At 33.0% G+C, this 26,506-nt stretch overlaps 1 protein-coding gene across 3 annotated transcripts; it reads right to left on the reverse strand.

The window, feature by feature from the left end:
* Nucleotides 1-737: 737 nt before the first annotated feature.
* LOC119835473 (JNK-interacting protein 3) lies at nucleotides 738-26,058 on the reverse strand. 3 transcript variants are annotated; one of them, XM_038360306.1, is made up of 25 exons: nucleotides 25,455-26,058; nucleotides 23,354-23,509; nucleotides 22,656-22,803; nucleotides 22,067-22,183; nucleotides 21,455-21,525; nucleotides 19,771-19,921; nucleotides 19,293-19,328; nucleotides 18,713-18,730; nucleotides 18,197-18,254; nucleotides 17,520-17,679; nucleotides 16,602-16,727; nucleotides 15,949-16,073; nucleotides 13,608-13,767; nucleotides 11,356-11,498; nucleotides 10,609-10,724; nucleotides 10,202-10,356; nucleotides 9,398-9,550; nucleotides 8,943-9,071; nucleotides 8,380-8,536; nucleotides 7,668-7,830; nucleotides 7,412-7,572; nucleotides 6,740-6,903; nucleotides 5,871-6,091; nucleotides 5,165-5,382; nucleotides 738-2,806 (listed from the first exon to the last, which is right to left on the reverse strand). In XM_038360306.1, the coding sequence occupies exons 1-25, from the start codon at nucleotides 25,782-25,784 to the stop codon at nucleotides 2,685-2,687; spliced, it is 3,558 nt and encodes a 1,185-aa protein (XP_038216234.1). In that variant the 5' UTR covers nucleotides 25,785-26,058; the 3' UTR covers nucleotides 738-2,684. The 3 variants fall into 3 exon arrangements, with proteins under 3 accessions (XP_038216234.1, XP_038216232.1, XP_038216233.1); XM_038360304.1 differs by having other exon boundaries at nucleotides 7,668-7,854; XM_038360305.1 differs by lacking the exon at nucleotides 18,713-18,730 and having other exon boundaries at nucleotides 7,668-7,854.
* Nucleotides 26,059-26,506: the final 448 nt, after the last annotated feature.

Consider the following 26,506-nt stretch of genomic DNA (forward strand, 5'->3'; position numbering starts at 1 on the left):
CTTTTGATTCTCAGACATGCCGGTTTCCTCACGATGTTTTCCTTACCGTTTCGAGCAGTGGTGATATTACGCACATGTGCAGATACATTGAAAAATCAATTTATTTCCTGCACGCTCGCCTGGTCTCGAACCCCAACTTATCGATTTTGAAGTCCGAGGTCCTCCCCACTGAGCCACCACTGCTACTGTGTGAATATATACTTATGTACACGCTTTTGCCCGCGGACGATACCGCGCGGCCCAATTAGTCATAAATAAATCTAAATGCGATACGTTGAATAAATATGCCCATTAACATAGTACCTACTCTAATTTTAAGTATTAACTACGTAAGAGATTACGACTCAAATTCTAATATTAAATACCATAATATTGCAAGATGCCATTTAAAACTGTGTTTTTTTTCGATTTTGTTCTTAATTAGATCTTAGTAGATGCTGTAAGTCGTTTCAAAATCTCCAAATGCTTTCATGAGCAAAGCTTAAATAATAATCTTTTGTTTTCTTGCCTCATATTATACAAAAAACTGGATGTTATTGCAATTAAGAAAATTGCAAATAGCGAAAAAAAATTATAACAAAAATATGGTATGTGTAAATTTGTGAGAACTGCTTTGTTTGAATAATCGTGATCTTTTTTTAACTAAAATTTTAAGGTTAATAATTCTTAAACTTTTTTCGTAGTAAATTATGTTTGTAGAGTTTGGAGATAAAAATAGAAAAAAAACAATTATCATTAGCAGCATTTTATTGGATTGCGTATTACAAACGACGTAAACTTTTTACGGTAATTACATTTCGATTTCATAAATTTATCTAATATTTAACACAATTTAATGTCATGTATACAATGTTTGAGTTAACTAAAGGAAATAAATATGTAAAAAAAACTTCAATTAATCTTTTGTACATAGAGTTCAATTAAAGAAAATACTTAAACCTAAAATAATCTCGATTTTTCTAAAACGATTGCACACAAAGTATTAGGTTCGCAAAACGTAAGTACAAATATATTACGAAAGAACGCAATCGAATAAAGGAGGTTAGATCGATTTAAACAATTTAATTCGTGACAAGCCAATTGGTTTCGTAAGATTTTAATTCAGTCGTACATATTAGAATCTCAATAAAGAAGACAGATTCATTATTCATGATTTTTAAACATCTGAGCAATAACAATGGCTCAGAAAAAGACGTGCGAAGCCAATCGAATGAAATGTGATTATATATAATTTCATAAACATATTTATCAATTACATAACTATAAATCTATATAGCATAATCAAACTAAATAATGCCCGCTACATAATTGCGCCGTGTGATGGCAATCCTTGAATATAATCCTTGGCATTTGTTTAGCTTGTAATCCGCAAACAATATAAGCTTATCTAATTATCCTAAGTCGTTTAAATCTGACTAGGTTTGATAGCAGAACGTGCTGGAGTGGAATCGTTAAACCAGCACCACTATATATAATAATACATATTTCGATACATTCAATCGACACATCGGAACCCTTTCAGTAAAACAGTAAATAAATAAGTGTAAATAAAATTTATAATTAAAAAAAAATAATAATAATTACCAAAGCGACGTGTTGCTTACGACGCGGAGATAGCACAAGTTATGCTAATATTACACTTAAAATAATGTTTGCACCATTGGACGAGTACAGTAACTAAACAAACGAGGCCAGCAAACTTGTAGGTAACTTATACATTATCATAAGACGGAATCAACTATAGCTGTAGACTTTTGTGCTTCTGTTATATGACTGAAAATAATATAATATATAGTTTACTATCGAGATAGTATCCTATAGAATCAACGGGTTTGCTGGTCAAATATGAATACATTTGTAAACAACACAACACCGGCTTCCTTCCGACGGTAAATATCACAAGCCGCGTATAATTCATCTTATATTGCTTACTTTAACTAACTACTACAATAATTGTGATGCAGATGACAACCACAGCCCGTACGATTACCTTATACATAGATGAGAAATTCACACTAATACCAATACACAAAAAATTTCATTAATAGAACTAAGCTATCTACTATCTAGATCTACTAAAATGAATTATTTGGTGGTTATATCTTGTACATTATTACTAAATGAGATTAAATTTATTAATTAATAGATAATAAACAAATACATCTTTCTTAACATTTTGTACACCGAATGCGTTTAAATAGGTGAGCGATATAATACAAAGAAAATAATCTAAAAACAAAGCGCTATTAGTGATTCGGCGCAATGAAAGCACAAACGATAGCAAAACGATTAGGAATAGTTAATGTCCATGGGCCGTGCACTAATGCGTCAGGAAGTTCTAAAACGTTTACTGTGACGAGACGAGAGACGAACACATTACGCGGAGCGGATTCTTTCGGGACACTTATCGTTGATACGCGTTCGATTAAAACACAATTCGTGGACCAAAACGAAAAAAAAAATGAAAACATCTAATACTTCATAAAAAACCACAACTAATGGAGAGTACCTACACGTAAACCTCAATCCCAAAACCAAACGTATCAACGACGAGCAACGAACACGCAACGTACGTAACATGCACCCTAGACTGCGTACGAGTCGTACGTGACCGCCGGCTTGTCGGACACGCACACGTACACGTAGTCCGACTCGGAGTCGACGCGTGCGCGGCCGGCCGTGCGTTAGGCGGTGGCCACTTGCCACACTATCAGGTGGCTCTTGGTCGCGCGATCCACCAGCGAGCTGTGCCCACTCGACGACCCGTCCTCGGCCACCACCACGCTGTCCTCCATTTCTGAATCAGCTGCGCAGACAATGCAACGTTACACCACACACATGCACTATACAAAACGCTGATGAAACGCGCCCCCTATTCGTCTCGAAGTATCACGTAAAGCTGTTTCAGATATGGATCTGTTTTAGCGGTGCTTCTAATGCGATGTGGATATTGTTGATGGGCGATACATGGGTAGTTACTAGTTAGCTTAACACTCAGGAATGTTTGGGGCGCGTTTTTTCACAGTTTAGATACAGTTAACACATTTGAACTTCGTATGAAAATTAATTCCAGAATTAATATACTTACTATCAATACTGACAATATGTTTAATGGTATTTTCTTTAAAAATTATTGTTATCGAGAATTAACAAAAATGATTCTAACCAAGGAATGTACAGGATAACAAGTATAAAATTAATATATTTTATGCTCGTAGTGCTCGTTAAATGATTTCATCCTTAAAAACTGCTTCATAAAGTTCAAATTCCTTTACATTCCTAAATTACAACTAGGCAATGTACATTTTAGCTAAATGTGTGTTAAGAATGTTATAACGAGTTAAATAATTGCTTATTATTTACACGTTAACTGTACAGACAAAAAACAACATATGAGTTATATTCAGTTACTTCACCAGCGCATCACACAAAATTTCATCTTAGTGTTGTATGTGTAAGCAGGGTTCGGGGAAAATGGACATCCACAAATTACAATGCACTGATGACATTCAAGACACGAATTGTTAAAGTATAGTAGAATGTTACATTAAGGTCTAAAATCGCGTGTTTAGTATTGGGAAGCAAGTGAATGAAAGAGACCGCCGATATAAATTTAATCCAGCATCGAGAGCGGCATATCGCTCGGTCGCTTCCATTGTCTACACCCAGCGTTACGTATGTGAATTAATGTTAATTTGCCAATGTGAAACTATGACTACATGCCCTTAGTAAATTCAGTTATAATTTAGTTAGCGTTAATGTATTATGTTACACAATGTCCCAAGCGCCATGCTCCTTGCGTTTGATTCTGAAAAACGTACCGATTTATATTAAGAACAATTTTTATGCTTATATGTTATCAGGTACGTTCATAATCTGCCAAACAATGAGGTGGGAGGCTGTATCTCGAACGTCATCGGCATGCTCTTCTAATGAGAAAAAATAGGCAGGAATAAAATATTGTATGTATAGGTATAAAATGGTCTTTCTACTAAGATGTATGTATTATGACTGTATGAATTTAAAAGCATTAATTGAAGCATTAATCGATGGTTAAATAAGCGTCATTTTAGTAGAAAAACTGGTTTTTAAATAATAAGCATAGTAGCGTATATAAGGTCCCGATATAAAGTTGTTTTAAGATTAGACTTATCTTTTTGCGAGTGGTAGTATGCAAAGATGAATTAAATTAAAAAAAGGTACGTGTATTGGAAAAAAATATAAATTCAAGAATGTTTGAACATTGGAACGGGGGTAAGTATTCAAACAGGTATAATATGTATTCGTAGAAAATACAAATTGACGACATATAAAAATATTTAATAATTACATTATTAAGATTTCTTTCTAACTCAAAAAATTATGTATTTTCCACCTATTGTGCAGGGACCTTATATATTTTAAAATACAAATATTTGATTCATTATGCATTTATCAAATTTGAGCCATTTCAATTTACATATAATTAAATTATTTTTAAATGATTCTGAACTGTTAGGGACGCTTGAAAGCTTTTTGCATTTAGGCGAATTGCAACGAGGCAACAAAATATAAAATAAAATCTTACTCTATTACTAAATTTAATTGAACTGTGTTCTATTTTTAAATATCACGTTACGTTTTGTTGTTGGTCATTGGAGAAAATGTGTACCTAAATAAAATAATTGAATGGTTTAACTAAATGGAATTACAATTTTCATACACTCAATAATATTTGTGGTTCATTTATTCAAATTCAATTGTAACTTTGTGTAAAACTATTTTATATTCTTTTAATATACAACTAAAGAAAAAATTTAAAACATCCACCTGAATTTTCTTTTAATTTTGTGGGCGAACCATCCCGACAGATATGATTAGTTAGATGTTTGTGAAGTTATCGAATACAAAGAAACAACACCATAAGTTGGTACATGTAAAATATTTCAATTTAAAACAATTTAGTATTTTCTTTTTATTGGCACGAGTAATGAACCACAACCCAACCAAGACATCAAGAATCCATTAATTATTAATATATAGTTCAATCCTATACGGGATTACTTTTATCGACACGTTTTATATTATAATTACGTAATTAATTCTTAATCCATACTTTATTATCACGGGTAATTCGTTTTCACTAGCACTTCACTAACGTCGAGTATCGCATTAGCTCACTTACCTATTCTAAAGTCGATGTACCCTTCTCCCCCGGATATGACAAGAGTGGGGGGCGGTGTGGGACCCTGGTCCGGGGAATCCGGGGTGCGCGGGGACCCAGCCCCGGGGACCGCCACGAAGAACGTCACCGCATCCCGGTGCCCGTGGAAGCTGAGCTGCGCGTGCGCCATCGAACACAATGGAATCACGCCAGCTGGACTCGTCGATCTGTTTGCGTCCCTGCTCATGAATACATATTTTTTTTGTAAATTATGGAATTACATATTTTGTAATTTGTAACAGCTATACGAAAACATTCATTAGATTAATGAAAACAATAAATAGACCAATTATTGTATTCATTAATTATTATTTATACTATTTTAAGCATATTTGTTGCTACTGCTGGATCACAGGTTTCCTGTCAACTTATATAATGTAATGAATACCCTGTATTTAATGTTATTGGTTTAATTAGATTTAAAAATATTTGTAAATAGTTTTAACCAATTCAAAAGGAACATCAAAGTGTTTCTTATGGACCTTACTTCAGATCTTTTTTGTTTATAAATAAATCTGCGCAATGTATTGATAATATTTTATAAAAACCGATAGTAAGCAAATTTTTATTTAAAAATATACTAAATAACATTTGTATGCAGTAAGTGCACCATGTATTATAACTTTACATGAGTAATCATTTTTAATATCACCAGTATCGACATCACCTTTGATTCTCGGAAAGCGGCACAGATATAACGACTCCATTGCTGGTGCCGATCCACAATCTGCCAGAACTAATGAGCAATGCCGTGATCCTCACGAGCGAGAATCCCAACTTCCCAGTTCCGAGCATCTTGCTTACATACGGCTCGATGTCGACGTCCTTCAAGTGTTGGTATGTATGCGCGTGGTACAGACGCAGGGCTGAGTCCATTTTGATTGTCACCTATTATATAAAGATGTTGTTACCGGTATTAGAATCATAACTATCACTAATTATTCTGAAACTAATTATTCGCATTAGAAAGAAAGAAAGAAAATACATTTAATCACAAATACAACAATTTTAGCTTCAACTAATACATTTTAAGAACAATAAAAAATAAAAATAAAAATTACATTGGATATATTCTAATATTTGGATAGTATTTGTGATAAGGTGGACTACTCAACGTTTGCCTGTCCGCATTAGTGGAGAAGCGCCGGTTTTCAGTAGCCCCCTCGACTTGCTACGCTTGGAGCACCAGAACGGTCTTTTGGGTGGTAAAGGAAATAACACTAACAATAACATACTAAAATAACAATAACATTACACGAAAACATTTTGATAAATCAATCAAAACATTCCACAATATCTTAAATTCGCAATAACTATCAAGCCTACAACACAATTAAAAGCTCTACAATCGATGTAAAGCGATTATCGAAATAAAAAAACAAAAAATTACAATTATGACTCCGAGTCCACAACGGGCCCGCGCGATCAAGCGATCAGAGAAAAGTCAGATGAAAAAAAAAAAAAATATTTTTATCTAAAGCTGCGCGTACGCACACGCACACGCACACGCACACGTATACGAATACGAATACGCACCCACACGCCGTCGCCCTCGCACGCCATCTGGCGCACCTGGCTCTCCTGCCGCGGGTGCGCCTCCAGCGAGTGCAGCAGCACGCCGGCACGCGGCTCGATCACGTGCACCTTGTTGCGGTACCCGCACCACACCGTGCCGCTGCCCACCGCGCTCAGGCACCGCACTGCGAGCAACCGATACGTTATTACTCTATGGTCTGTACTCTACGCTCTGTATTGTGTATGTGCACGGAACTTAATCGCTCGCACAATGTGCTTGGAAAGGGAAATTTAACCGGCCGAGTGTGAGACTGACGCGCAAACGTTTCCCGTACTATGGTAAATGAAAATGGTAAAATAATCAAGTCGGAATTCCATTATTTATTTATAAGTATACCTGAGTATTCTGGGAATATTGCAATTAAAAGAAAAACCAAAATAGCTACAAAAATCATGCGATATTATGGTCAACCACGTGATAGTCTCGAGAAACTTCTAAAGACAGCGAAATAACAAGGTTTTTTTCCATGTTTTTCTAAATGCTGCCGGTAAGATACAATAATATTTTTATTAATCTTAATTTGAATTGTATTGAATATGTACTTGATACATAATATAATTATAATAAAAATAATATAATGGTATGATTTGCATTGTTCTCATATATACAATAAAATTTCGAACTTTTATCACCTGAGCACTTGGGGTCACCGAGCACCATAAGAAGATATTGCGAGAAGTCCCATTGGCCATCCGCGAGCCGCGAGAATATGGCCACTGTGCCATCAGCCAGTGCCACTATACAGCGGGACCAACAGGCTACTATAGATAGGATCGCGTCGTTCAATTTCACCCTGAAAATAAATTATTCAAAACATAGTATGCTCGGCTATACCTATAGAGTATTAAACTTGATCGACTTGGCTTAAAGAGTATATGTTATACAAACCTGGCTAGACATTTGCTATAATCCGACACAGCGGAATGCACGTACAAGTTGCCACTTTTAGTACCGAGCCACATAGTAGGCGTGGCCGTAGTAATGCGTTCCTGCGGCACGTCTCGGCTCTCGGCGTTCGACTGCTCTTGGGCAAACGCGTCAACACCCGGCTCTGGAGAAGTTCGTCTTTCTGTATCTATATATTTGATAAAAATTGCTTCAAGCAAACTTTTTTTTTAACTCTAGCTGTTACCCGCGACTTCGTTCGCGATTTGTCCTCGCTGTGGATGTGTATCTCGAGTTTTCATTTTCAAGTTTTCATTTATAACATGTAATGCATACAAAGGTTTATAAAGTTTTTCACGACAATACTATGATGCTAATCTATGAGTTTTTATTTTAATATAAGTGGTGACAGGCGAGTAGTTCATATATAAATAAATAGAAACTATAATGATCATTTTTGTCATTGTTATATTATGTTATTCATTAATTGGTATAGAAGAGGATGAATACAATGAATAATAATAAATAAAACAGAAGTTTAAGATTGTGTTAGTCAATCATGGTCATATTGAACAACAATTAATGTTTTGTCTATTTCCCCTGAATTTTTAACACAAATACAAAAAAATAAACCCCATACTAAAAAACTATGATATTCCGTAAAAAATCCTAAAATCAAAGTAACTAATTAGTAACATGTCCTCAAATAACTCACTATTAACGGGCGTAGAGCTTAGAGGAGGACTCTCAGCGACAATAGTATCGGCGTCCTCTATGTTGTCTATGGCCGATTCCTTCGGCGGCTGGTCGTTGAGCGGCGGCGGCGTTTCCTTTGCCGGAGTACTGGGCGGCGTGAGAATCGTTGCTTGGACCTAGAACATGAGATATATTCGTATGTCCAGGTCGAAATAATGGAGAAAAAACATTGTCGCCAATTCCCTTTAAAATGTTTGAAGCACAAAAATCCAATCTTATGTTATCTTAATCTTATCTTAATAATATATAAAATTCCAGTGGCATGATGTATGTTCCCAATGAACTCTTCACCAACTCAACCGATTTTGAAGAAATTTGGCATTTTACGTGCAATTTGGTCCAACTTAAGATATATGATAGTTTTTATTTCGATTAATTATCCCAAAAATTTATAATCTTAATACTCAGCCACAGCAACGGGTGGCCAGGTATGCTAGTGTTTTTATAAATCAAGCTTACTTCTACACTTCTATAGTATTGATCACAGGCCACAGCGCTAGTGTTTTTAAGAGTAGTACATACCAAACGTGTACTGCCAACGACGACTTCCTTCCCACCATTCTCACCAGAGCTGCTGCTAGTGGCTGTTATTGGCAAGCCGTTGTTCTGACTCTCCATCGAATCACTCTTACTGACACAGAATAACGAACCCTGTTTCAAAATTGCACACCAATTAATACATAAACTTCATTTAATTTTGAAAATGCGATTAAAATACCACCTCATTAATTTTGATTCTAGTATCAAACCCATGCGTTTAATATTATCCAAACATGATTTATTGAAAATCATGATATAGATAAGCGACATTTGCTTTGATATTATGCCCTTCACAATAAAAGCGATGAAAGAATTTAATTATTTTGAATATTTGAATTATTTATCAAAGATCTGTTTTTATTTACGTGTTCTTTTCTGAATCTCAATTTCTCTGAATTTCAACAGCTAGTACAATATATACATAGTAAAATACTCACAGAATGTCTCTTAGTTTCATTTTCGGTCATCCTTTCCTCATACTCATGGTGGTCCTCTTCCACCGCGCCGGACACAGATGCAACACACAGAATGTGTTTATCGCTAACCGTGAACGATTCTATCACTTCAGCCGGATTATTGGCGTCGATTATCTATAAGACAAACAGACAGATGTGGATACATTGACCATTTTGGCGCTCAGTACAATTACTGGGCAAAATAAATGCGGAATGCGGTGGAAGAGGGCAGGGCGGCGATTACAGATGCGTCAAGTTAATATGACCATGATATAATCACTGTGATAATGCAGATGGATAAGATTTGATTTGTTATTCTTGTAAGGCATAAAATAAAATAGAATTTTTTTAACCTGTAGTTATTTAGCTTAACTTGAAATTTCTACTCTATATTTTAAATAAAAACTAAATTTCTCTCTCTCTATCTCTCTCTCTCCCTTCTTCAGTAGAAAGCTATATTATTCGTGTCTGGTTGAACAGTCTCTGGACAATCTTACGAAAGAATACGGAAACTATAATAATTGTACATCAGTTCGTGAACATTCGTTGTTGACCGCCTCCTTGAGACTGTGGTAAATGCGTGAGCGCAGAACCTAGGCGTTCTGGCTTCGATCACGTAAAAATGTCTCGGTCTGGCAGGACATAGAAGCTGCATCACCTACTTGTCCAATATGAGAATCGATCAGTGTAACAGACGTATATCATCTACCCCATACCCCACAAGGGGTCACGGGGCTTCACTAGTGCTAATTCGCGAAAAAACTCCATGCAACATAGGAATCTTACCATAACAATACCCTTGGTCTGTGTGCTGGAACAAATCCATACTAACGAAGACATGTTTTTCTCGGTGTTGTCGACGATGTGGGTTGACTGCAGTTCGGAGTTTAATTGCTCTATTTCCGGCGAACCAGCTGATTGCGCTTTACTCATTTCGTATGCTGAAACATAAGTTTAATACGTGTTAATTATACGGAAGTAAGTTGTACATCAGAAGAAAGAAAGAGGGACGCTGTTGAAGAAATGGTTGGTTAACTTTATTAGAGCGTAGCTACAAAGACATTTGTGCAAATTAAATGATATAATATAGGCATTTCTCTGAATGCTTTGAAATATAAGTTGCCTTTTTTTAAGGACACGGACATATAAACACATAAATGCGATTTACTTATGCAATAAAACATATTGTTTACCTAGACACATAGTAACGCTATCGCCAATGTTACGGCCATCTGGCGACTTCCCGCCGTTCAAGTTCACTGCCGCAGCGCAGAGTAGTGTCATACGAGGTTCTGCTTCAGCGATGGGTCTGTGAGAATTAACAGATCAATATATTATATTGTATGTATTCATACTACTATTAAAATGTAAAAGTTTCGCTATCTATCTGTCTTTTACGATGACTTTTTGTTCGTTTGGGACTAGGATAATCCTTATCCATTTTGACTACGCGGGAGGAACGCTATGAGTGAAATCAATTGTTTTTACTTAACACTTGAGAAGACAGACTGAGCGATGTTATTCATAAAGGGTAAGGGTTAAGCAAAAGTGTTTAATAAGATAAAATTAAATTAAAAATAAAAAAAAACTGTTGCTGTTGCTGTTTTTTTTTTTGGTCATCTTCTCGGTGAAATTTGAAATAGTGTATTTTCTAGTCAAGCTCTTTCAATTCAAACCCATATTGAGAAAGTAGTGAAAAAATAAATCCGTAACATTAAAACGGCACATTGCGACGACGTACCGCGAGCTTTTAAATGATTGACACCTACGACGCCACAGACAGCAAAACACCAGAAGACATAGAAGAAGTTCTTTTTTTACACCCTTTGTGGTCGTTAAAAATAGCTATCATGAGCTCAGTCATCCGACATTATAGGAGCCAATAAAATCACTAGTAAATTTATTATAATTTTTACAATATGAAATAAAAAATATCGCACCTGCAGAATACCGGCACTGGGACTGGAACACCACCGGATGATAATGACACATTCGGACCTTTTTGTCCTTGACCGCTTTTCCCGGGCAGACTCCAACCGTAGGCTTGTGTGCGGCCATCTTCCTTCCGCACGTGCGCTCGAACCTAATAATAATTTTAATTGAAATAAATTTATACTATGTCTTAAATAATAAAAGTAATCTTACTTCGAATGGTAGCAAGGTAGATAAGCAATTTTGATAGTGATTAGTAATTGCGAGGTGGTTATGGAATTAGGTAAAAGGTAATAAAATATATGTTTTAAAATTATAAAAATATATAGACGGTAATGTAATTGTTCATTTGAATATATAACAAAAGCATTTTTAAATATGTATAAAATTACTATTGAAATGTATTCAAGTTCAATCATCTAATTACTTTACGAATATTTTAAATCAAAATCAGAATAAAAGTTAATAGGTTTCCAATAATGAATAATATGGATTATTTCTTGAATAATTTGTATATGTTTATGAAAATATATTTATCAGTCATCATTATCATACATTATGTACAATTTCAAATATAACAAGCAATTTACGCTATGAACAAATTGTAAAAGGTAGTTTCCGTATGATTTGTTAAAACTCCTTTCTTTAGTGAAAATACAGGACAAAACACGAATCTATTAGTAGTAACTGAAAAATATTTCAACTCTTACGTAATTCTTAAAAAAAAAAAATAAAAAAAAGTACATACCGACAATCTTCGGGATTTTCATTTAATTAAAAATTACAAGAACTAGTGTAGAAGTAGCTCTCTCATAAAGGCTACATATGACACATCTCTCATCACTTCATCAATTCCCAATGTACGTGGCACGATAAGCATAGCACCGATTTTAATAAAGATTAGCATGTGATTTGTTTACCTTATTACCCTCAACCTTGGCTAGTGCAAACTAGTGCAAGCGATTAACAATGTAGTGCACACTACAATTTAGCACCAAAAAATTCATACATTATACCAATAAAAACAATGAGAACATATTACAAATTAAAAGCAATTTTAACAAAAAATCTTTTTTATTTTAACCAATTACAACATAATATCACATCACAGACCATGGGTGTCTGCCACTAAGTATATTCTTATAAAAAATTACAACAAAATATAAAAAATAACTTCCGTAGAATATAACTACATTTACTATTTACAAGTATCCAGTAAACTATCCATTTACTGAATCTCAAATCCGTCGCAAACACATCATTGTTTCAACTGAAAAATGGAACTCACATTTAAGAAAAGATAAAAGCAAACATGGTTACTACATACTTAAAAATTAACAAGCGGGAACAATGCATTAGGAAAAAAAAAAAAAAAATTGGAGATTTTATACTCTACATATTATATGATACTATTATTCAATAGTGCTCAATTAAACAAAAACATATTATAATATTAAATTATCAATATGTTTAGAAAACCTTATTTATATATATCTAACAATAAATAACTGAGCAACTTGTAAACATCCAAACAAACATTCCCAAAGCATCATTCCACGTTTATAGACAGAGTATTAAGCATTTAGTTAGCAAAATAAATATTTAATACAAGCTTAATATTGTTGTGTTAATGCATAGAAAAGTGCTAGACTATACTACTAGACTAAGCGAATAGATATATAATAGTTAATCAACTATTATTTATTTATTCGCTTTCATTGTGGACATTTGTTATAGTGACAATTTTAGAGCGCAAAAAGTGCAGCATAATTTAATATTTCCGCAAAAAAATTAATTGTGCAAAAGCAGCCATAACAAGAGGTAATAAACATACATACATCCTAATCAAAGCATTTTAGTTTAGCGGTACTAATCATTTTTATCTTAGGAAGTTCAAGATTGTAATAGTTGACGGAAATTGAAATTGTGGAAACTAACTAGAAAAACTAATATGTGTAAACTATACATTAAACATATTCTTTTTATATCCGTTTTAGTACCAGTAATAGACTTTAAAATAGTATCACTTGCGCACAATCGGATACATGACCTTTCAAAATTAAAAAAAAAAATAAGGATAATACTCGACTAATCAGATACAAAGGATACTATATCCTATATATCTGATTGTCATCATTACACACTAGATAATACCACTAAAACAAAACATATGCGTTTACTTAGACTACGATACAAAAAAAAGGATTTTCAAAAAAACAAAATCTTCGCTTTTTTTTATTTTTTTTTTTTTCTATTTTACCTGGCGAAACTGCTCGCTTCTCTCCTGCCGTCTATGGTGATGATCCGACAGCTGCGTCTCGAGGAAGTCCGCTTGAGTTCGCGAGTGACGCAGCGGCGGTTGCGGCGCCGCCACCGCCTTGAGGTGCGGCGTCGATAGCGGCCGCTGCGGCCGCTCCGTGCTGAAAGGGAAACATATTTGTTATAATAATTTGCTAGAAAAAATTACAGTTTCTTTGTTTGCAAAAATACAGGTAACAATAATTACAAAGAAACAACCATAAAATCATATTATACTCTAAATGCATTGTAAATAACAACGCTATGCAAACGTTCTTTTAAAAAATCAAATGATATAAATTAATATTACTGATGTATAAATAGCAGTATAAGTCATAAGCTTAGCAGCATTTCAATTCCAACGGAAGTGTATAAGGTCAAAAAAACTTCCACACGACCTTAACACATTTTCAGAGTAAATTTAATTGATTTTGACTTGCAATTATTTCACGCGGTAATTTTATTTTATTCAAGGGTATGAAAATTGCAAGCTATTTATATTATTATAATTATATTACTATTATTTAATGCGAGTCCGACACAGATGAATTTATTAAGTCGGTCAGTAATAACAGTTATAAGCTTTAGTGCTACTTGAATAATCTTTCTATCTACCTCGTTCAAGTCAAAGTTTGCGATTTGAATTATTTTAATATCTTAACTTAGCATTATTAACTAGTCGAAATTAATGTTTTCTAATTTACAAGACAATGTTTTTTAATTCAAAACAGCTTATATAAAAAATCAAACATACACCGTGTGTAATTCTTGATTTCGCAAAAGCTTCATATATCATATCGCTGAAAGCTAAATTACTATTTGATAAAAATATGCAAATGACAACCGCTTTTGTTGAAAAGTGCCTGAAGTGATTTATATTGAAAATAAAATGAAATATTACGAATAAAGTTAAATAATAATTAAATTGTTTGAACATAAAATTATGTCATTAAAATCGAAATTTAAAAAATGCTTTCATTGCTATTAAAAAAAAAAGTAAAATTATAAAAAAATATAACCCACACACCCCACAGTAAGCACACAGGCCTGCTATGAGGCAAAAACTTAAAATTATATTCAATTCTAATAGTTATTATAATTTGTAATCATTGAATTTAAAAATAATGCAGATAATTACAGTAATTAAGTGAACTAATAACATTTTTAAATTTGCAATGTAATTAATAGTTATTGGGCAATCGCTCAAATATAAATATTTTAACATTCGCAAGTTCGCTGGCAACAGAATATATAATTAACTAGCGGTCCGCCCCGGCTTCGCCCGTGGTACATATTTAGCCCATAGCCTTCCTCAATAAATGGGCTATCTAACAAAAATAAACTGAAATAATTTTTCAAAGCGAACCAGTAGTGCCTGAGATAAGTGCGTTTAAAAAATACAAACAAATTCTTCAGCTTTATAATATTAGTATATAGATAATAAATATATTTAAAATAAAACTGCCATTGAAATTGGCAATAAAAATGGACTTCAACTTTTATTTTTATAAACATACTAGCAGTGCCTTCTGATTCTTCATCTATCCAGTAGTTTTTCTGATCATTTTAATATTTCATAACTAAGTCATCATAAAACTGTCGATAAGAAAATTCGTCAGTAGTGAAGCGCGGAACAAAAAGAAGCATTGCAATTTACAGCAGTATTTCAAAAGCCATAAGCATACATTTCGCAGAGCAAATTAATCTGTAGCTTATTACTGTAATAGTTTTAGAAAAGATAAATCAGTCCCGGGGTTTTAAACGAATAGTTTCCGTTCCCGTGGGATTTGCGGGATAAACTATCCTATGTCTCTGCTCGGTTCTGAAACTACCTTTAAACCAAACATTATCCAAATCGGTTCAGTGGTGTAGGTGTGAAAAAGAGACAGATAGAAACAGAGACTTTCGCGTTCATGATTAGTAGAAATTATGAACAATTCGTTGTCATGCAGTTTAGAAGTATATTTAAGATATTTAAGCAAAAGAAAATTGGTTTAAACCAAAGTGCATTCCCCATTTTGTTGTTAGTTTATAGAATTCGCATTGATAACTATCTTTATCTTTAAATAGTGAATCGCATCATAAAAAAGCGCTACATAATGACTATTTTTATTAATAACAAAAGGAATAAAGCAATTTCATAAAAAAAACTTTATCAAAGCTTTATACTAATGCGCAATGGTTCTCATATTTTTTCCAAAATATAGCAGTCGATCGAGTTTATCAAACAAATATTGCATCGTATTTACGATCCCAGTACTTAAATAGTATAGCATATGCAGTATGAAATTTATTTAAATTACCTAAAGAGTTTACTGAAAAAAGTCCAGATACTCTGTTTGCTCTTCTTGTCCATGGTCGACTCGACGCGACTCGCGCGCACCATTTCCGTCCAGCGGACAGCATCCTGTAGCTCCATGAAACGTTCCTGCAATAAAAAACCCACGGCGTAACATACAGAAAATTTTATTAAGTTTTGGTTTAGTAGATTTGTGCCTTGATTGGAGTAATAAAAGAAAAATAAGTCCACCCGGTTGGACCCGGAGCAAGAAGTGATTTTTTTTTCATATTGACCACCTATGAATAAAGCATAATAAATTGTTATTAAGAAAATAGATGATATTGTGATATGTTACATTTATGTACATTCACAATTTATCAACATAATTTTATAGTGCTATCTATGGTTTTTTATGTGTTATAATGTAAGAATTCTGTGTTCAAACTTAAAATTTATTTTACTGTCTAGCTACCGAATTCGCTTCGAGAAATGAAGAAAGACGAGACAGAAAATCATAAAAAAAAATTCGTAAAAATTGTTTTTTTTTCTGCCTAAAACTCTAACCCTTTAAAGGCCTACATTTGTCAAATCAAGAAAGGACATTTGGCAAGTCAGCTAGACCACCAAAATTAGCAAGTGTTACTAATGATCAAGAATAGTTAAGTCCAGTTATACCTTGTACTGATTCCGTTCCATAAGCACGCGGGCCATCTCGACGCGAGTGAATTTCCTCCGCTGCGCCATCGGCACGTCCGCTTCATCCTCATTATCCCCACCGCCGGCGTTCGAGCTCATCGTCTCCTGCGATAAAAAAGATCAAAATAATCATCACCATCATCACCATCACCACCACCATCATCATCATCATCAGTGAGGATACCGAAGATAATGTTGAGAGTGGAGTTGACAGATATAATTTACATTATGATATATGTGATATTTTTCGCATTATGTTCATTAAAGTATGTATACCCTTTATTGCTATTATTTAAAGTATACATTATTCTGCAAGCGCACCTTAGTGATATGAAAGCTTCGTTTTTCCAACTTCCTGTTTCCTACAACTGCCTCCCCTATGAGATGAGACAAAAAAGAGGAAAGCAGAGAGAGTTTTGCCTTCCTCTTTTTCTTTTAAAGGATACATAAGCTTGAAGAAATTTTATCGAGTCGCCTATAAAGCTGACGGGGCGTCAAATAAACTATCACCCATATAAGGTACAAATTACTCAAAAAAACTTTCTTAAGTATCTATATTGCAAAAGATTCAAATCCTCTAGTTTTGACGGTTCGTTGATATGTCATTTAATCACAAATTAATCCAATTTTCTTTTTTTATTTAAAAACCAATTAATAGATAAATCAAGTGCTGATGTTAACTGAGTTATCCTTCACTCTTCTTTACGTTTAAGTTGTTATGCGATATATATTGTACATTTGCCGCCATTATTCACTAAGGCCGCATAACATGATTGCAACACGAGGAATTTCGCTAAACAGTGTTTTTTTATGGCAGTGCAAAAACCACAGTACTGTTGTGGATCAACACATTCAACTGATATTTATAAACAATAGAAGAAATATATCTTTCGTTACCTTCAGATGTCGAAGCTCGTCTTCCAATTGGGTGACACGTTCTCTCAGCTTCTCCCGGGCGGAGCTGAGGTTAGCCACCTCCTCCCTTAGTATTTCTTGTTCACCGGTCAATTCATCAACTTTTACAATCAAATCGTCTTTGACCACGTTCAACGCGTTTCTGTTAGCAAAAAGATTTTTTTTTTATTGTAAATACATTTGTTGGATACCACAAAAATTATATTGTATTAGTCTAGTTTGATCTTCATAAAGCCCATTTATGCATTATATACCTCATAAATAACAAATTTACATAAAAAATAATTATGAATTGAAAATTAATTTAAACTTTTAGTAAAGGCTTGTAAATAAAAATAATATGAACAATTTTAAATGAGGCCAAGATGAATGAAGTTTGAAAACGAGTTTCGGTTTTCAAAAAGTCAATTCATAATTAAAACGTTAATGCTTAATTTTAGCAGTGCCTATTTATTAAAAGTCTCTCAATAATATTATAGCGACACATTTCTAAAGGCCTTCAAACGTCTCATTATGAATAAATAAATACATATTTAATGAGTTAATTTATAACCCATTCGCAATTAATAACGTTATCTTAAAACCATAATAGTGTATTAATAAATATAAATTTATGAACGGTATGAAACAACGATTCTGTATCATAATTTATTACTCACTTGGTGGCCAAAAGTTCGTTGTTCTCCAGGATAAGATTTTCGACTTCCTTCCCCATTCCTGTTAATCAAATATCTACATATTATATCTGCTTATTATATTAATAATAACATAGGTGTTTTAGCATATTATCTTCTAATACGGTCTTCATAGCCACCATTTGGTAAATTAATATGATAAATTAATTTATATTATGGAAGTGATCTCGATAAATATAAACTAAACATATTAAGAATATAACGATTTATGATGTGTAATGTTCTATATATTAGCTTAATATGAGTAAATTACATATGTGTATATGACGTCGTTACTCATTTGACGATAGCCAAGCCATGAATAATGAGTTCAAAATATTAAACATACTACCAATTTGTTTATAAATGTTGTCACAAACATTAACATATCAATCATATTACCGAATAAAATAGAAGCGTGACGAATGAATGTATAAAGAATTGCTATGTATGTGTGTATGTTAGTATATCCCCAAATATTAAATAAACAATATTACTCACCGAAATAATTATCGTTAACTGCAATGTGTTGTTGCAACGTATTGTTAGAACGCATGTAAATAGAACAAACAGCATTAGATAACATAGCCGGGCAATATGTATTATTTAAAAAAAAAACACACACATCACGATTTTCAATATAAAAAAGGACAGAAAATGTTTAACACGTCTCGTCTTTTTTTCATTGAAATATGTATATAAGCTCGGAATTTCGTCTTCACAACTCATTCCTGTATAATGCATTCGTTTAAGTTAGTATCGAAAGCCAAGCAACAACTGTATTTTCTGATTATTTATTTTTTTCATTTTATTCGACATTTATGCGATGAAAACATGCTGATAGGTACGTTTATTAAAATCATTCACAATTGCTAACGTCTTTGAAGAAATTACAAAATTGTATTATGATGAATTGCCAATTAAATGAAAATTATTAGCACGCAAACAAAATATCATGTGTAAAAAACGTAATACGAAATAAGCAATCACGCAAAAAAATACTCGAATAACATATGATATGATAATTGGCTTAATGATATATGAATAATTATCGATTTTGTTTATTAAAAGCATGCATTACCTGACGACGCATATTCTCCCGGGTGCACCCAGCTGCCTAATGTATAGAAAACATTGTTTTATTGTAAACACATCAATTTATTTCGAAACACATATACCTATGTATATCTACGTTACGACTAAAGGAATTGAATATATTCGATTACACTTATTTATTTTTTATTAATTACTTTTTGCATTTAACTAACATTAAATTTGATTAAAATAAGACCCAACGGTTTTTGAATTTCCGACGGTTTTAAAAACCGTGCATCGTTTGTTTTAAAAAACAATACAATGTATTAAAAATGCATCATAAATTATTGTATGAAGTAATGTTTGCCTTAGCCTTCATCAATAAATGGGCTTCAAATCGGACCAGTAGTTTCTGAGATAAGCGCGAGATTCACGTTCAACCAGACAATCGAACTCTTCAGCTTTATAATGTTTGTATAGTATCGATTTTTCTGCATTGGTGATGACGAAATTTAATCACCTACCGGTTATATCACCGCCATCATCACCGTCGACCATTGTCGCGTCGGTGTCGTGGAAGGCCAGCTCTTGGTACAGCGTGTTGCCGCATCGCTTCTCGCTCTTGGTTTGCGACTTGCCCGTGTTCGATGTCGGTGGTGCGACTGGAGAAGTGGCCTAATAATAGGAAAAAAATAGAAAATAATTGTACAAGAATAGCAACAACTAACAAAATTGAAAATTAAAAGAATACAAATACGGTACGAAATCAAGAAACATTTTAATCATGTATTAAGGAATGGAATAGAATTCGGTAATAACTTTTACAAGTTTTAATAGCAACATTCCATGCAATTTATTTATGTAATAGCGGGCAACTAAGTTGTTTGCCTAAGGGTAAACGATCACCACCGCCCATTAACATTTTCAGAGATAGGGCCGCTGCAAAAGTGTTTGACGCTTTTAAGGGGTAAGCAATGTATGGACAATGGGATTGAAGGAATGGACTGGGAAGGGTGAGGAAAATTATAGAATAAAAGGCATGAAAAATCTAAAGAGTAGAAGAAAATCGATTACCGAAGTGGGAGCATGGGTGGCATAGCGGAGAACGTGGTCTCTAATCCCATGATTTTATTTAAACTCAAATAAAAATAATTCATTCATAAAGTAAGAGGTTGAGTTACATTAAAACCTATTTCGTTCCATCGCTAATTAGCTTAATTCAAATTAAGAAACCATAGCTGTCAATTGTCAAACGTCACGACACGCAGCCAGCGCGTAAATAAAATGAGATGTTCTGTTTTTAATTTCGGATCCGCTTTCTTAGTGTTGTTGTTAGCGATGTGCGAGCAAGTCGTTACGCTGAAATGCTACCAATGTTCGAGCACGTATAACCTGGAGTGCCTATCAAACAATTTAAATAGGAGATACTTGAGGGATTGTAACGCGAGCCGAGTCGGTGTAACGCCGGTATGTCGGTTACTGTCGCAAGTGCAATATTTCACTGAAGACCAGGACGTGACCGTCATACGCGAATGTGCATACATATACACAGAACCATTGAAATGTGTGCAATCGAAATTCAGTAATTTACATTATTCCTCGTCTTGCGAGTGCAGCGAGGACGGCTGTAATCGTGCTTGGACGCTGCACAAAAAGTTATTTCTGTATATTCTTATCTTAACATTGGTTTTATCAATAAAGTAGTGTGTAACGTTTGTGTTTTCAGTAAAATAATAATATTAAGTTTAGATATTAAGTGTACGAAGCAGGAAATGGTGTGAAAGGATTAAATTTTTGTTACCACTTTTGATATCATTTGATTTTTAATGTATGATAGTTTTAAAAGTAGAATTTTTAGTGTTAATGATTTATAAATGAAACATTTTTAAAGAATAGAAAAAATATCTATCAGGATGCGAGATTTAAACCTGCGTCATTCGCCGAAGCGAGGGACCACTTTAAAATTTAAAAGATAAAAATATGGAACGGTGGAAATTTTTAAGTTGTATAACGAATTTTTAAACCGACATTGTAGATACAGGAATCACTTCCTTCTAAAATGACACACCTAATCCATTTAGACATACGTTGCAAGTATCAGTTCAATTAAAAAATGGCAATTATTTAAATTCTCCTGCAACGTCACACTTTTGTCGCTACATAAAAGAAAGCTGTAAATAAATGTTTTATTAAAGTTATTTATATCACCTGGCTCTGCTGTGTAATAGGGTCAGTTTGGTGAGCCCGCTCAACTGTCCTTACTGCTGCTAGTTCAGAGCCTATAAAGATAAAAAAAAATTAATACTTTTCGTGTCATACGTCTGATATACTACTTCCTTTGGTGCTACTATTTTATCTGCAAATGTTCTACAAAACCATAAACAATATTTTCAGGATTTGATATAATCGATATAGTCAAATAAGCCAGCAAGATATGTATTTGTAAATATGTCGTGTCAAAATTTATTACTAACTAGCAGACTTTTAAACCAATTAATGGTCGGAACGCGCCATGGCTTTTGTTAATTGCCAAATCACGTCATATATACATGTTTCACGATACGAATTTCGTGAACGTTTGCATTTAGAGCCATAACACAAATTTCGTGTTGTGGATCTTTTATTGCGACCACAACGCGTTTTGCGTAAATTTTTCGCTCATTGAGTCATTTCAGTCAGTCTTCCAGCGTAACATATACATTTGTTGCTTCTTAGAAACAACGATAAACTTATAAACACAACACCACATATACAGTGTGAAATTATTACTCATTACACATATATACAATCAATAAAAGAAGAGATAGTAGCGTGCCATACCAATAGGTGGTGATGATGGCGACGACGAGAGGCTCACTGGACTGCCAGGAATACTCTCCGTCTGCTCAACAACATTGACAGAACCATCGAGAGAAGCAAACCCAAACGAAATAGGACCTGAATAAAAATCATATTTTTAATTGCGAATAGAGGAAGAAAACATAACCTTCCGTCTGTCATAGTCGTGTAAAAACATCTTGAATCCAAAAATAAAACTAGAATGAAACTATTCTAAAAACGGAAAAAATTAAAACTTAAACTAGATAGACCCCCAACAATCAAATCTAAAAACAAACTAGAAATAAGCTTAAGCATTACATCATGCTAAAGCAGATATGACATTAGAATTGGAAATAGTGAAGTGTGATTTCTATATACTAATTGAAACCAACACCAAATAAATATTGCGAATATTGTTAACTAAATAATATAATTGATTTAATAAGTTTTATATTCATATCAATTATAAATTAAAACATAAAAGAATAAATGCGGGGAAATGTCTATATAGAATGCTTTGAGAAGCAATAGATTCCATACACTTAGTTGGATGGAGAGAAACACAAAAGCATGTAGCATGATCGCTCACCACTAGACCTCCCAACGGGATTTAGGCCAAGCCTACCACGGACTTCGCTGCGGTCACTTGCGGTGCTGAGCAGCAGTTTGGTTCGCTCCATGTAATCCATATGTGTCTTGAATAGCTCAGTATACCGTTCATGAAGTTTCGCATATTCCTAGACATCATTTTTTTAAATTAATGCTATATGATTATTATAATATATCTAATACTAGCTGCGCCCTGCGGTTTCACTTGCCTATATGCTATTTAATTTCATTGCAAACGGTTCAGTAGTTTTTGCGTGAAAGAGCAACAAACACTAAGTAAAACAATAGTAGGATTAGTAGGATGGTACATGAACTGTTATTGTATACATGGTACAGATTTAGTGGACTGTAAATTTTAATTTTATTCTCATATAAACTCATATTTCTTAACATAAATGTAAAAAATTTATGAAATTCAATCACAAATTGAAATTGTACATTTAAAATTAAGTCAAACATCCATGTATTTCTTAGTATATCTTTAATCTATTCATGTCTATAGATGCTGAATACATTAATTCATACTAAAACGTTATAGAGATTTGGCTATAAGCCAGAAATACTTGAGAGTTGAATGATAACAATACTTTTTAGCATATTCCTATGATGTTTGATTGCATCTAAAAATTCGAATTCTTTTAAAAAGCCTAACACTGCAGCAAAAAGTTATTAACACACCTTTTTCAATTCATTTTCCCGTTCTTCTAACCTGCTGGCATGGTCCAAAGAATTCTTATGCTTCAACTCAAGCATGCGGACAATACTGTCAAGTGCCTCAAGTCTGCCTGTGAGATCTTTTCTCTCGCCTTCATAGTGATCTTCAGCTTCAAGTAACTGTTTAAATAATAACCAGAAATCGATATTATTATCACATATCATATTTAACTGCATACATTCTAGAATTAAGAGGTTTTATTGTAAGTGTATTTTATTTTTATAAACTATTAAAGAATGAAGACCAAACATTTTTTTATGATTTTTGTTAGCAACTGAAATTTAAAAAAATAAAAATCCTATAAAAAGTATATATTTATCTGGTTTAGATAGGTTTAGTTTAGATATACAATATTTTAATTTTAAAAAGACAAAACATCATTTGCATTGGTTGCATGTATTTTGTTAATTAAACATAATAAAGTGTCAGTCACACACAAGCAATAAGGGTTCTATACCATTAGCCAAGAATACAGCAAAAAATAATGCTTAGTGTATGGTAAATCTGTTAAAACTATTTGTTTTATTTAATTATTTGTGTAAAAACATTTTAATCAAATAAAAATACTAAAGTTTTCTCTTTATAATATAAGTGTAGATGTACTAAATTTTAAAATTATATCATTACATGATTTATGTGTCTTAATATTTTGTGAATCGGGTCTGCTTGTTGACTTCAAATTTGTTGAATAGGAGCTATTTTAAATAATAATTTTATTCTCTTTTTATCCTCTGGATGTAACTATTAGAATAGATATAACTAGAAATATAAACAATAACAAATTATAATGATCAGTAACCAAACCTGACATGTGATTAATCAGAATGGAGTCATCAGATTATACAGAACTAAACTAAATATTTTCATATAATTATAAAAACATTGATGAGTATGTTGTTAACAGAATGATGTGGAAACTAAAAATGAATAAATAAGTATAAGATTATGATATTTGGGACTAATACGGTAACAAAAGATGTGGCTTGATGCAATCAATGTTGAAACATGATTTTTGTACTACCCACATGTATACACTACAAACATGCATATTGGATTTTTGGAGGTTTTTCAAAATCTTAACAGTTATTATCCTAATCCAAGCAACTAAAAATCCAGCAAAATAGAAATCATTAAAAGCTGTAGCAGTTATTATTTTTGTCAATAATATTAATATAAATAGTATTAATTGTAAAACTTAGGTGAAATATTTATATATAATGTTTAATTTTTTGCATAATATGGTGAGATCATTGTTTATTCATGTGGCCAGTGATGACTATAAAGATGTCATAATGCATTTTTGTGAAGTATTATGTAATGGAAATTTATTGTGTAATTGCAAATTCATTGTTCCACTCAAAATTAAATGCCTCAACTAAAACATTGACAACCAAAATTTTTATTTGTTAATGAAATCACATTCTCATCAGACTCGTGGTGTCATCCATGTTGTATATGGTAAATGGACTGTCCACCATGGAATGATTTTTCAAATTTGAACAGTTGTTTCCAAGATCTACTTTTGCAAACAGTTAAACAAACTTCAGCTTTAAGTTTCATTCAATTACTTTTTCTAATGATCACTGTAATATTCATAACATTCATAACATTGTATTGAAATAATATTTGTTGATAATGTTTTTTATATAAGTTTATATCATAGTTATTTCTGTTCTATCTACTTGTTTTTATTTTTATATATAAACATTTTATATAGTCAGATAGAAACCTTGAAATTTTACCATAAATGTAATACATTAATACAGTCCCACATGTTAGTGTATAAATTTTTGACATAAAAAGAAGGTAGGTTAAAAGCCAACCTAATTATGCAAGAATGTTAATGTAATGCCTTACTACCTTACCTTGAAATTAAGATAACAGAACGGTAGACACATTTTGTACATAAGGTGATATCATAATAGTAAATTAATGACACAGTTAAATTAAATAAATAGAAAACTGTTACGAAAACTGAATTCTGAATAAATAATGACCTTGTTATATGCAACAAAGGAAGCTAAGTGAATGTCTAAGACTACAAAAATATTTTTAACTGCTCACCTTCTGTTCCGCATGCTTCCTCGCCGCCTTCTCGCGTTCATATTGCGTGACCAGTTGTTCGTTGTCTTCCCGCAATAATTCCAACTCCACCTCATGCTCCTGGTTGGTTTGATATGCAGAATCTAAACACTCAAGAACATTAACCAGCAATGGCATCAACGTCTTCACTACATCTTCATCGTATCGCGCTATCATACGTTCAAATTCTTGGTAAATACTTCCAGCCAGGGTCTGTACCTTCTCCGACATCACAACGTGTGAGTCTTCGTGGGTCCCGTATATGGTTTCCGCCGTGACATATCCACTACTTGCACTATCTTCGAAATTCATGTTTACAAGTTGAACTATGTTTAATATATTATTATTTAAAGCAATTAATAAATTTTACGCGACAACATGATTAAGGGTTTTGTATACAATAGAGCACTGTCCTATAAATATTAGTTCAGTTTAGAAATAAGAAAATGATGCATCCATATTATTTTTCGAAAAGAAAAATATGTAAATATAATATAGAAGAAGATAGAAAAATAAAAAAATGATTAAACCATTTGATTGATTGACGTATTTTTACTGTACTGCACGAAAAAAACTTCGATTAACGATTGACGTTGTATGAGCTTCCGATTTATCATAGACACATAATTCGAGTACTTCCGGGTTTTGATGATACCATATTACTTTTGTCTATATAAAAATAGATGGCCTCATAAAATATATTTTATAAAATTATCGCCTTAAGATTAAAAAAAAATTTCAATCTTAATATACATAAATCTTGTGTCACAATGTTTGTCCTCAATGGACTGCTAAACCATTTAACCGATTATAATAAAATTCGCACACCATGTGCAGTTCGATCCAACTTGAGAGATAGGATAGTTTTTATTATAATTTAAATTACAATAAACAATTACCCGGGCGGAGGAGGGGCGTACAGATAGTTATCCTTTATATTCATCGACTGTTTTTGGAATTAATAAGGGTGTGTATTTTTATATATATCGTTAGTATTATTGTAGATTAAATTCCAAATTCAAAGTTTTGACCAC

Source organism: Zerene cesonia, chromosome Z, assembly GCF_012273895.1.
Source record: "Zerene cesonia ecotype Mississippi chromosome Z, Zerene_cesonia_1.1, whole genome shotgun sequence".
Taxonomy (NCBI): Eukaryota; Metazoa; Arthropoda; class Insecta; order Lepidoptera; family Pieridae; genus Zerene; species Zerene cesonia.